The 14,265-nt window shown below is 40.3% G+C and overlaps 1 protein-coding gene across 2 annotated transcripts in view; it reads right to left on the reverse strand.

The window, feature by feature from the left end:
• Positions 1-6,941, reverse strand: part of RAVER2 (ribonucleoprotein, PTB binding 2) — a 98,472-nt gene extending 91,531 nt beyond the window's left edge. For both annotated transcript variants that reach the window (XM_010949966.3, XM_045512441.2), the window contains exon 1: positions 6,175-6,941. In XM_010949966.3, the coding sequence (XP_010948268.3) occupies positions 6,175-6,420 (246 nt within the window). In that variant the 5' untranslated portion in view covers positions 6,421-6,941. The remainder of the gene's footprint in view (positions 1-6,174) is intronic.
• Positions 6,942-14,265: the final 7,324 nt, after the last annotated feature.

Consider the following 14,265-nt stretch of genomic DNA (forward strand, 5'->3'; position numbering starts at 1 on the left):
GAAGCTGTGACCTTTGAAAGAGAAAACAGCCAAGCCACAGAAACCTGGTAGACAGGGAGCTGGGTGAACAAATGCTCCCATCTCTCTCTCCTCTGCCCTTTGATCTCCCATGAGTGGCTCTGACCAAACGATCAGAAACCAGAGGATGAGAGAGCCTTGTTAGTGCAATCCACAACACAGTGAGCCTCCCAGGACACAAAGCAGGTGAGAAGGGTGGGGATAGGTCTGGAGGAACAAACGGAAGGTAGTTAGTACACAGCAACCAAGGACGATGCCCCACAGATAATCATGAACCAAAACATATAATACAGACAGGTGTTCTGGGTGGCCTGATCTTCCCAATTCTCATTTATGACTGACTCACTGTACACTATCCCCTGACAGTAAGGCAACTGCCTCTTTAGGCAAATGAAATAGAAACAAAGCCAGGGCTACTAATAAGCTATTAAAGATCTTTCAATTTATAGAATATTTGTTTTCTTTACTTATGTTTTAACATTCCTTTATTTGCCTGTTTCAGCTGGGCTAAGTAGAGCTAAACATAGAGCTTTTTGCCCACAGATGAGAAATGGGCCCAGGGAACTCCTAAGGGCCACTGCCTGCCAGGTAGGGAAGATAAATGCAAACAGAAGAATCAGGAGACAAAACTGAGGGGGTTAGTGAAGGGGCCCCTTTGGCAGCAACAGCCTTTCACCAGAGTTGACCTCATTTAATGCTTCCCTGATCTTCTGAATCTTGTTTATTTCAAGAGCAGTTCCCTTAAACACAGCTCTTTCTTGAGCATCTGACACAAGACACAGGTGCACCCATCAATGACTTGAAGATGGGAGTCTCCGCTCCCACACAGAGCCAATCAGATGTTAATTGTACTATTTAGAGTAATCTTACACTTTACAAGTATCATGGCTTAAATATTAAAATGCCAACTGGCAAAACTAAATACCATCTACCATATTCTTTCTACAAGAAAACATGGTGGAAGCCCAAAAGTAATTTATAAGCACAACCCATTCATTAATTAGGAAGTGGTCTGTAAATCACCTGAGATGTCTTTGGACTGCTTGTTAACACTCAGCATTGTGATGCTAACCACAAAGTACTCCTCTTCTCAAATGTGTTTTCAGAGCAAGAACAAGTATTGCTGAGACACTTTTTAAGAGTTTCTGCCAAGACTAGGAATTTACCAAGCCAGCGGTGTCCCAGAAATCTAGAATTATATTCCTTTAGCAGCTTTCAGCACCCTTGTTACACAGGGAATAGGATAATAGAAGGCATAGAACCCACAATTCAATTCTGATTAACCAAGTTGAAAAAGAAAATGTAATAAATAACTTTTAAGTAGTAAAAACTACACCATGAAAGTAACTTTTGGAAGGAAGGAAAATGACATTCTCAATAAGAAAAAAATAATTTCATAATGTGAAAACATCCCAGGACCATCAGGAAAAAGCGGTGAATAATAGCCCCAGTTTAGAAAGAGGCAACAATTACTGAATACATTGTCAGAGAAAATAAATAAGGTACATTTTTAAATCCCACAGCTAACACAAAGCATGTGAGAAAATTCTATTGGTTTTTGACTAATATAAAAGAAAAATGAGAATAAGTAGCTTAAGAAAGATCAACCAGAATTTCCTATATTTGGTGGCTTGTTATTCTAAAAAGTGCTTAGTTGATAATACTATGCTTTCAATTGAGCCTCTATGAATTAACCATCAAGCTTCTCAATTAACTTCCATAGTAGAGACTTTGAAATGAAAGTTAATAATACCCAGTCAGACAATAGACTGTTTCTTCTATTTGCTGATCCTGGCTATTGGCCCTAAGCACTCCACATTTTCTTCTAATTACACAATAAAATCTTTTAGATTTTAAAATAAACACAACAAAAACAAAATACATGTACATACATACACTATGTAAGAAAAAAACTGAGTGAACTCAAACGGTATAGGAAATAAAAGCCGCTGTTTTCTCCATTTCTCCCAGTAACAGTGCTACTGAAGCAGAATCAGGTTAACCATAAAATACAATTTATAGAAATACAATAAAAAACACATTAGGGCCTTACCTTAACTAATCAAAATTCTAAATTCAGAGTTGCAAAAGACTTCACACATATAGACACACACAGATACATGGCTATTCTAAATAAGAACCAGTGTTCACAGCAGCATTATTATTCATTGTCATTACAGTAATTATTATAAATATTATTCATGATAAATTAATTGCTACAATTACATTACAAAACACTAACATTCAAAGACAACTACAAATACCAAGTCACAGTGGCAAGAAGTATTCAAGGAGCTAGGTAGCTTTAAAAAATTAAAGTACAATCCAATGCAGGACTAATAAGAAATGAGACTGGAGATGCAGGCAGGGGTCAAGTCACAAAAGCCTAGAACCTTAGATTTCTACCCTATTATGTCGTGCTTCTCAAAGTGAGGTCTGAATACTCCATGGTAATACAGGAGTATGGAAAATCATAGGATAAACATGGTGCATCTTCTCTAAGTGTCAAGTTTATGAAAAAAAATTTAGAGGGGAGTTTAAAAAGTTTGTCACTGTTTTTAAATTAAACCCAATTTTACTGGAACATAAAATTCATATGAATTTTCCAGACAGAACATGAAGACAATTCACTCTCCAAACAATTTGTCCTGCAGTAAGCTAACTCAGGTTTGCTACAGCTTAAAATTTGAGGAAAAGAGACAAATGAGGGATAATTTGAGGAAAAGTCTGAGAAGCAGTGCTGGGAACATGGAGCCAAAGGTTTCTGTTTGTTTTTGCTTTTGTATTGTTTTAAGCAGAAGTGACATGATCAGATTTGAAGCTCTCTCAGGGAAGCAGTAAGCAGGATGGGCTAAAACATAAGACACAGGAAAATAATGAGGGTAGGTGACCAAGAGAAAAGTTGTAATAGTCTGTGCAAGCGATGGAAAGGATATGAACCAGAATTGAGGCTAGGAGAAAGCTGGGCTAGGAGGATTCCAGAAAGCATACCATGCCGACCAGACAGCACCTGACTGACAGCACAGTAATGATTCAATGAGACAGCTTTTGAGAGCTTATTAGTATGAAGGTCTTTGGGGTTTTTTTAGAGCTAGTATTATTACTACTGTAAGTTATTTGATATTTGTATCCTTAAAAGCTTCCACTTATAAATGACACTCTCAGTGTGTCTTCTAATCATAGGAAGTGTAAAGCTATTATATATTTGTGATACCAAAAATTAAACAAAATTTGAGTAAAATTTATGCAAACTATGTTTAATAAAGAAAATATCCATGCTTTCAAAATATTAAGAAAAAATTACTGGGTTCCTACTGATCAATTACTAACATAGCTTTTCTAGAAACATAACTATACAATTTGAGAATCAGAGTTAGGAATGACCTTGACCTTTAATGTGATATTCCAGAAAAAATGAATGAATAAACATAGACTGTTCCTAAAAAAAAAAAAAAAAACGAAAAAACAAGAAGCTGGGTATTTAAAATATCTGATTACTTAGAGACTGAACAAAAAGTAGTTGTTTTTTTTTTTTTTTTAACCATGTTAGTCATTTCAAAAGGAGAATATGTAGCCAGGTGATACTGGCTAAAAGATGTAAAATAAAATTAAAGTTAATCCTTCACTAGTAAGTTGACAGTAAAATGCGGCCACTAAGAAAAAAACAGAATTAAGGGAAATGAAAAATAAAATATAAAAAAATTCTTGCAGAACATATTTATGAAAATATTACAACTTGAGAAATGGATCAAATAAATGTTAACTTTATTTGACTAATAAAAAAAAGTAATTCTCTATCTAAATAATCTAAAGAAAAGACTGTCTTTTAATTGCTTTTAGAAATTAGCATATTTTGGTCTGTTCTATTTATTTATGTAACATGGACCACTAATAGCTATGACTGTGATCAGAAAGCTTAGGAAAGGTACAAGTATAGAAGATGGTAAGAAAAAAAACACTACTTAAATGTTATCTATAATCAAATGTTTATCTGTTTTGAATTTAAAACTATATCATCAGAAATCCTTAAACTAACACTTTATTATAGAAATCATAATAGAGAAAAATAAACACTAGCACGTCTGGAAACTAGTCTCTAGGTCCTAGCAACTTTTTTTTTTTTTTTTTTTTTTTTTTTTGCTCATAGATGAAACTTTTCAGCTCTCAAAACGAATGTGGCATAAAAATTTAACTTACCATAAAAATTTAAGATTACTTGGCAGTAAAAGACTCATCTAAACATACAAATCTTATACTAATCTTACGTGATAGTTTATGCTTGCTATCTTACAGAAAATCCTAAAATTTAGGCAAAACATAAATTCATAAGAGAAAGAATACCTCAAAAATACACGAGTGTAATTCTCATAAAACCTCTCTCCATCCTTAACAACAGGTAATTAAAACTGTTCCTTTTATTAGACCATTTGATATATTTTTTCAAGTCTCTTGAGAAGGAAGATGAAAAAGTTACCAACAGCAAAGCAGGAATATACAGAACCATCAAAAATTTTTGGTCTAAATATTTTTAGAATTAATGTAAGGAAACATAAGAAAAATAGGTGACATTCTACAAAGGAAACCAAGACACTTCTCCGTCTCTCTTCTAGATTACACACAGAGCTGTTATTTCTTCAGTTTTTTTAAAAAATGCCATCTGCCTTTCCCAAGCCTCCCTCTTCCGAGCTCACTTGCTGTCTATTTGCCATATTTGTGTGGGCAGCGGAAAGTTGCTTCTATGAAATGAGCCCATTGCAGGTGTTCTTACAGGCAGCATCACAAAATATTACCTGCCTGATGGGAAGTGGACAATGATGGAAAGCATTCAAAGAGAGATGAGATGTACAAATACTGACAGAGACTTTATATTGCTTTTTGAGACAAAACAGCCCTCACGTATATGAGTTATAAGGTTATATGCTCACATTTACTGTGAGTGGCTCTGTAAGGTCTAATTACATAGTAACGAAGCATTGGTCTTGTTATTTTGTGGATTTTATGGAAGAACTGCTGCGGTTATCAATAGGCAACCCTACTGCAATTCCATGCATCCTGCCACAGGATGAACTGCAGGAATTGCCCCAAATCTGCAAACTAGGAGAGACTACCTTCCCTACCCCCACAAAGTGTATAAATAGCAGTTATTTGTAAAACACACGTGAACATCTAGGCAACTAAGAAACCCTGAAGAATCAAAGAAATTCTCTTTTGGGGGGGATAAAACAAAACTACGTACATATGTGTATACACGCACAGGAAAAGAAAGCTAACACCCCACGTTAAAAATGGTTATCTTTATGTATCAGAAAAAAAGGTGGTTTCTATTTCCCCCCTTTGCGCTTCTTTGTATTTTCTAACTTTCCTACAATGAGCATGTTAATTTGGCAATCAAGGAGGGGGAAAAAAAGTCAGATAAAGAGTTTTTAATCCTAAAGCAACAGTTAATCAGGATCAAAGACAGCGTAGCCTATCTTTAAGTCTCCTCGGAGTCTCTGAGTAACAAATCCTCCTGGACTTGGCATGGCAGAAGAGGGCTGCAAGGCTCCCCACAGCGCAGCGATAACCTCTCTACTCCAGGGCCTCAGCAAACTGAGGGGGCAGAGTTTTTTCATACAAACTTGGTCGAGTGCTTTTGCGACAGCAAAACTCACTCCTAGCTCTGCCGTGACCCCGCCCCCCATGGCACACCCAAGTCCCGAGGACCCCGCGGGACCCCCCGCCCGTCTCCAAGTGTTCCCGAGACCTGGCCTCCCCAAACCTGTGCCCCACAGCTCACCTCCACCCTCTTTCACCTCTTTGTCCACGACTACTCCCCACACCCCTCCCTCCCACCCACCCACACACACACACACGCCCCTGACCACAGGGGAAGGAAAGCGCGAGCAGGACTTTCCTGTGACCTTGGACGAGCCAATTCCCGTCGCCTGTCCGAGACTCAGTTTCCTAAAGTACCATCCTCGCGGGGTGACCGCAGGCTCAGAAACCCGGAGGGCTCTGCAAAGCCACGGACCGTTCTTCTAACTCTGCACGACCCCCTCCTCCGCAGGACCGCTCCCAGGCGCCTGGCACCAGCCTGGACACCTCGGGGGCAGCTTCCCCCTGAAGCTCCCGCCCCGTAGCCCCCGGGACGCGTCGCCTCGCAGCCCGTGCCAGTACCTGGCAGTTGCTGTCCTGAGGCAGGTTTTTCACCAGGATTTTCCTGCGGTTGCTCAGCTCCCGGCGCATCCGCTGCAGCCGCACGGCGACCTCCTCGGGGTGCAGCGCGGCGGGCGCGGGGCCCCGGGCGTCGTCCTGAGCCTCGGCGGAGGGGCCGGGTCCGCGCCGCCCCGACCCCGGCCCCGCCGCGCCGCCCGGGCTTGCGCCCCCCTCGCCGCCGCCGCCGCCGCCTCCCGCCGCCGCCATCTTCCCGGGCGCCCCGCGGCTGCGGGCTCCTCGGAGGCTCGAGGGGAAGGGAGAGAGCGAGCGGGAGGAGGCCTGGGCGGGGGCGAGGCGGGCCGAGGCCGCAGAGCGGGCCCAGCCGCGGGGAGTGAGGGAGGAGGGAGGCGGCGCCGCAGCCGGCAGCCGGCGGGCGGGAAGAGGAAACCTGAGCGCCGAGGAGGAGCCGAAGAACCACCTCGCGGGAACCTCCCCCTCGGGCCTCCGCGCACGGGCGCGCCAGCCCCTCCCTCCCGCCCGCAGGGGCCCGGGCGCCGCCACCCGGACGGACACCTGTTCCCGCTCGGGCGGGCGGGCGAGCTCCTCTCCCAGCGAGGCGCTAATGAACGCCCAGGTTTGGGCTCTGCGGATGCAGCCCTTTGGCGCCGGCTTCCCGGGGGCACTCGAGCCCCAGGCGCCGGTCCCCGCGCGGCCTCCCCACGTGACACCGCAGCTGTCCCCGGGCTCCCCTCGAAACTCCCGCGCTGGGGCGGCTCGGGGGCTGTAGACACAAATTCAGGCTCCCCGAACCCGGGGAGGTGCCCTGCAGGCTCCGGACGGTTACCCTTCTGCTATGCTCAGGATAGGCACGCTTGGCAGAGAAGTTTGAGTTTGCAATGAAAAATAAAATTTGTGGTTTCCTAGGGAGTACAAAGATATTCTGGAGGCAATTTTATATATTTGGAAAAACGTGTATATACGAGAAAGGCCGTGCCCTTAACCCGTCCCTCCGTTTCTTTCGTACGTTTCCTAAAATGTAAACCCTGGATGGTTGCATAGGCAACATGTAAAGGGATGCCGAAACAAAGACTAAAATGGAAGAGGAGCTGTGGCAAGAGGGCTGGAGAAAACGCTACAAGGAACATTATTTTACTTGAAACTTAGAGGGAGAGTTACATTGTAGAACTGTCAGTGTTGTTATCAGATCAAACAGTTGGGCAGCCTTTGACTGGCACCAGCCCAAGTGACTATCAGCAAAGAGAAACATGCAACTTAAGTGTGTAGCATGCAAATACACTCACAAAAAAGAAAAAAGAAAGAAAGAAAAAACTTTAACATTAATATTACTCCGTTAGGGGTAAATATTTTAACTAAATGTAACCAAAAAGTAAAACCACAAAATATTTAAAAACATACCATGTATTTAGTATTTACCCTGTGCTCCCATGTATTTCTAAGTACTTTACATATATTTCATTTACTCTTTGCAATAATTCCTCTAGGTAGGTTTTATTTTCCTCACTTTACACTTGAAGAAATAGAGTCAGGATGCTTAATTGTAAAGCCCAATGCTCTTAATGATACAAAAAGACTCACCTGTAATCTCTCCACTACAAATTAATGACTGAAAATAGTGATCTGAGTCTAATTTTAGTGATGTTGCCTTTGCTGAAAATGTTTTTTAAACTGCTTTTTTGCTATCGACTTCAGAAGCCACGGCAAATTGTTCTGTGTAGTTTTTGTGGCAGTGAATGTTCATCTCTTAGAGATGGGTTTGATTTTTTTGAAATAATTAAATGTTATTTGAAGCCAATTCTGGTGAATGAATCAGGCGTTGATTATGCTTTTGGGATTATAATTATGTAATTGGGGCTTGGGGCCCCAAGTGGGACATGATTTCAATGTTATCAAGTTATTAAACCAATTTGATTAAGTAGCTACTTGGACTTGATCCCACTCCTGTGTCCCGTAGGGTGGTGGCTTTAAAATTTTGACCCAAACCAGTGGGAAATATACAAATACCACAGTGGGAAATATATACCACAGTAGGAAGTATATTTTACATCCCAAGCCAGTGAACACACATCTGTGCAATTGAAACAAAGATTTCACAGAACAGTATGCCCTTACCTGATGCTGCACACTCCAGTATTTTTTATTCTCTTCCATTTTTTTTTTAAATTGCTGGAGTAACACACTAAATTGATTTCATGTGCCACTAATAAGTGCTAACTGACATTTTGATGAACTGCTCCAGGTTTCACATCAACTAACTTTCTTCATTACTTTGGCTCAACTGTTTTCAAGGAATTCAGGGGGAAAATAGTATCTATTGATTTTAAATTATTTAACTGAATTGGTTATTATTGTTGCCACATAAAAGAATTGGATGGAAACTGCAAAGACTTGGATATGCTGCTGTAATTCCGAAGAGTTCCTCTTATTCCTGGTTTTAGCCTGACTCTTTAAATAGCAGCTTCGGTGATAAACTAAAGGAACATTCTAATCTGAGCCTGAAGAGGAGCACAATTATCAAGCTGCAACATATTTACCAAGCCCACAGGTAATTATCATGAGCTGTATAATTACCTTGTTCTTAAAACCCGAACCATGTGCTCACATTTGCCTTTATTTTTTAAAATTACTGGTAGTTATTTTCACCTGGTTTTAAAGTTCCACAATTGGGGAAAACATTGGCAAGGTTTAGTAAGTCTCAGTTAATAACAATAATAATATGGCCTCTTGTATCCAAACAAAATCTTTTGCTTCTATTAAGTGATAAAAACGAAAGTATGTGGAAAGATCTTGTAAACTATTAGGATTATTCACTTCTAGTGATCATTTATTCACTCAGTGATATATAGTAAGGGTCTGCAATGTACCAGATACTATACACCAAATTTGATTGATTTTAATTGAGAAATGGTCTTTTCCCTGGGGAACGCAATTCTAATTCAGTAACTGCAAATTCAGCTGAAAAATATTATGAATAAGGTACTTTTAATGGCACAGAGGGGTGTTTGATTTTTGACATAGCGGAAGGTAACTTGAGGGGTTTTGAAGGGTGAGTAGGAGTTTTCTAGATGATAAGGGGCAAGTACTGAAACAGGGAACAGAAAGAGGCCAAAAAGCATCAAAGAGACTGGCATGTCTATGCAAGTTTGGTGTTAGTGAAGGCTGTGCTACTTTTGGGAGAGTAGCAGGAAATATTGAAAAAGGTAACATGTCATTCCATTTTAAGTTGATTTCATTTTAAGTCACTGCTTTAGTATGGCATAAAAGGCAATCCCATAGAGGAAAGGCGTATCAAAGGTTTTTACGCAGGGAAGTGACATGATCAGATTTAGCTTTTTAAAAAATAATTCTGACAATAATAGAGAGCATGAATTTAGCAGGGCTTATGTCAAGGACACTAGCTGGAAATCTTTTGAGACAAAGTGAAAATATTTGAGGGCTGATATTGGAGATTAAACTTTCCTTAGATTACCTAAGCATCCTATGGGTATTAAGTGTATTGATCTTTACACGGGTTACCTATAGTCTTTTCTTTCTTTGTATTATTTAATTTTAAAACCTATAATCAACCTGTGATGTAGCTAGTACATACCTCCTTATCAATGAGGAATTAAAGGCGGAGAGGGCAACTTGTTCAAATTCACACAGCAGGCAGGGCCCCCAGGATTCTAGTGCAGATCTGCTTTGGGGTCCAGGTACATCAACTTGTGTAACTGTAGCTGGAGGAGGGGCTGGATTTGTGAGACTTTTCTGAAAGGAACACAGTGGAGCAAAGTAAAACCAGAATCTAGTGATGGAGAGAGCAGGATCTGGAACTAAAATGCCTGGATTCAATTCTGTGTAACTGGAGTGAGCTATTTAAAGCATGAGAGAATAATTCAAATATGCCACACCTCAGACACTCCATCTCTAAAACAGAGATAATAATAGCACCCATAAGGCTATTATTAAAAGCTATCATGAGGATTAGATGAGGTAATGTATATACAGGGCTTAGTAGAGTGCTATCTCAAGGGTTACGTAAAAAAGCAGTCATAATAATAATAACGAATTATTCATTATTTTAAAAAATCTTGGTGTCTTATTGGATGTCAGCAAAGGAAGAATTTAAGAATGGTAACATGCTTTCTAGGATGAGAGATTAAATGCACTGTGATGCTGCAGCTGAAAGAGGGGACAGTTTAAGAAGTAAAGATAAGCTCGATTTAGGTATCTGGGTTTCCAGTACTGCAGGACATGTAGACATAAATACCCAGCAGACAGACTAAAACTTGTAAGAGAACTAGGTAGTTTAAAAAGGAGACTGGATGAGATCATTCAGGCTGAGTGTGTAGACTGAAAGAGCCGTCCAAGAAATAGGACCTTAGGGAACAATATTCAAAGGTCAGAAGGAAAAAAAAGCAGAAGGTACTTGGCAGTCCTGTTAAAAGTCGGCTTATACTCCTTGTGCACCCAGCCCAAGAAAAGAGAGCCAGGTGAAAATGGAAAAGGTGTCGGGCAAAAGTGGTTGGGTTACATTAGGTGTAGCAACCTGCATTCCTATCTCCGGTTACCTTGGGCTGTTCTCTAGCTCCTGTCACGTTCCCTAGCTCCTGACCCATTCTCCAGCGCCAACTCTCCCTTACAGCTTTTGGCACCTCCTCTCCTTGGCTTCTGTGCCTTCACAGTATTGACCCTGGTTGTTGGCTTTTTAAAAATATGGGTTTTTTTTAAAGTATAGTTGGCTTACAATATTGTGTTGATTTCTGGTGTACAGCGTAGTGATGGAGATATATGCATATTCCTTTTTATATGTTTTCATTATAGGCTATTACAACGTACTGGATATAGCTCCCTGTGCTATACAGTGGGACCTTGTTGTTTATCTATTTCATATATAGTAGTTAGTATCTGCAAATCCTGAACTCCTAATTTATCCCTGCCCATCCTCTTTACCCCCTGGTAACCATAAGTTTGTTTTCTATGTCTATGTTTATATGAGTCTGTTTCTGTTTTATAAATAAGTCCATTTGTATCATTTTTTTTAGGTTCTACATATGAGACATATCATATGGTATTTTTCTTTCTCCTTCTGACCTTCTTCACTTAGTATGATGATCTCCAGGTCTACCCACCTTGCTGCAAATGGCATTATTTTGTTTTTTATGGCTAAGTAGTATTCCATTGTGTGTGCGTGTGTGTACATATATATGTGTGTGTGTGTGTGTATATATATATATATATACATACATATGCATATACACACACAACATCTTCTTTATGCAATCATCTGTCGATGGACATTTAGGTTGTTGCCATGTGTTGGCTATTGTAAATAGTGCTGCTATGAAGATTGGGGTGCATGTATCTTTTTGCATTAGAGTTTCCTCCAGATATATGCCCAGGATTGGATTTGTTTTTTGACTTCCTTCTTGGATCACAAACTGAACCTGCTCACCACTCACTGCTTTCTGCTACTGACCTTGCACTCCATGACACACTAGCCATAAAAGAAACCCAAAAGCAGAAAGACAAAAAAAAAAAAAACAAAAAAAACAAAAAAAAAAACACATTAAAATGAACTAGAAAGAGAGGCTTCAGAGAAGCTGAGAAATCAAAACATATCAAGAAGGAAAATGGTCAACATGTCATGGCAGCAGAGAGGAAAAACAGAAAGAGGACTGAAAAGGATTTGGCATTTAGGAAGCTCCTTGTGTCTCTGAATGTGAATGACTTCAAGAAAGTGGTAGGGATAAGAGACAAATCTATGAAGAATTGGTAACATAAACTTTATACCCCCTAATTTTCTCCATGAAGCAGAAAGAAGATCATTCTTTGATAGTGAGGAGAGTTTAGTGGGAAATCAAAATTTGTAGTCCACATAGTGATTCGCATGTGTTTAATTCTCACAGCCACCACTGGAAGTGGGTATTAACATCCCCATACACTAGGCACCTGACATGGTGAAGTCATGCAGCTGGTAGGAGGCAAACTGAGATTTCAACCCAGGTCTGCCTCCAAATTCTCTGCTTTTCTTGCTGCATTCAGATTTAGAACAGCCACCAAGGGGAACGTGGAAGTGCTGTGATAGTAATCATAGTAGTAGGATTATAAATATTATTACTCACATATAAGTATATAATACTGGTAATAATGAGTGAAATGGATCAGATGATGGTAGCGCTGATAACAGAGACATGAACGCCTCTGCTCCAAATCTAACTGCAAGTAATAGCCTCACATGTAACTTTATGCCATAAAACACAGTGCCTGTGAGTACCTACAGCTACATGATGTTACTTAATACAAATGACTTCTTGTAGTTTTAATATAGCCCAAAACTATCATTCATAAACTTTCCTTTTAGATAAACAAGTTCATGCTGTATAGTACAGGGAACTATATTCAATATCTTGTAGTGACTTATGGTGAAAAAAAAGAACATAAAAATGAATATATGTGTGTTCATGTTTGACATTGTGCTGCACACCAGAAATTGACACAACATTGTATACTGACTATACTTCAATAAAAATAAATATTAATAAAGCAAAATAAACTTTCCTTTTGTTATAGCTAAACATGCCTTTAAAATATTTATAAACTCAATATAATTTAGATTTATTTTTATTTCTACTGTTAGGAAAAGTATTTTGAAAGTATTTGTAAGTATGTCAACTACAAACAGTTCCCTTGAACCTTGACTTGTATTTAATAATTCAAAAAGAATTATACTCTTTGCCACTGAAGTTAGGATCCTTTTGGCCCCCTGCTTGCTAAACTACAGAAGTCAGGAAAGTAGCATACTTTCTATCAAAAATGTAATTTAAAAAAAGATTGCTATAAAATTATAGAAAAATCTTGGAACAGGCAGCAGAAATATTTGAAAGATAATAAAGTATAACCCAGCTATCTGACAGAGAAATAAATCTTTTTAAAGCATTAAGGTTTCGTGTAGAATGGTGGGACTTGGCATTTAAGTTAGTGACATTTAAAAAGTCATTTTGTTGAAAATCTTTCTAAAGTACACATACAAAGGAGTACATATTTACTTCACAAAACAGATGATACTCAACCTGAATTATCCTTTTTGTGATGATTTCAATAATAGGGTGATTGCCCTCTGGGTATATTGAGGATTATAGGATGATTTCCTCCCACATTAAATGGTTCCATAAAGCTATGCCTTCTTAATTCTTGTGTCTGCTTTTCATAGATTTTTTTTCCTCCTCCCTTCCCAGAGCTCATGTCTCATGGCAGCCCATATACTTGCATAGACTCATTCATGCCTGTGGTAACATTAACCAGCCCACCAAACCCATATGCATGTAAACAAAGGTGGAATTTACACCTGCCCATGCTTATTATCCACAATGCTCCTTGGAAGCCTCCCATTCTATTTGCCATGCGGCCTCCTGGCCGTAGCTTCTTTTCCTCCTGTTTCTGCCAGTTAGACTTGACTGTGGAGACGAGACCCTCAGATCTCCCTCCAAGTAGCATATGAGCTGTGGTTGGCCAACAACCTCCAGCTAGCCACGGTCAGTCCCTCCAGGTCTGCGGTATTCACACCAAGGCCATTCTCCTCCCCAGGAAGCCCCCCGCCGATGACAAAACACAGTGGGGCACCATAGCCAGGCCATTTCAGCCACACACAAGATTTCTCTAGTGGGCAGTCTGCCCCACACTCCGCAGTCACCTGGCCAAGGCTTTCTCTTGCTCTGTACTGAAGCCTGGGGCTCTTGCTGACCAATCTTCTCTCCTTCCCTCTCTCCTTTCACAAGCATCTGAACTGCTTTGTGATTTAGTTTCTCCCCACCTGCTCTTGTTCCCCTCCCCTTTATCCTTTACAAATGTTTCTGCAATATATCTTTTGCACACCTAAAAATTGGCTTGGTGTCTGCTGCCCAAGAAACCCAACTGGCACAGTTGGTAAAAAATGGCCCAAGAAAGTAGGCAGTAAAACTGGACTTGGGGACTGTTCACACACGCTTGGCTGGCAAGGAGGACCTCATTCTGAGTGGAATGTTGGGAATAGGTCATTCCTTGGCACAGGGTGGCCCCACAGTTGCTGAAGATTTCACTGGTGATGACCTGAGAATGCATCCTGGGAGAGGGGAA

This window comes from Camelus bactrianus, chromosome 13 (genome assembly GCF_048773025.1).
Source record: "Camelus bactrianus isolate YW-2024 breed Bactrian camel chromosome 13, ASM4877302v1, whole genome shotgun sequence".
Classification (NCBI taxonomy): Eukaryota; Metazoa; Chordata; class Mammalia; order Artiodactyla; family Camelidae; genus Camelus; species Camelus bactrianus.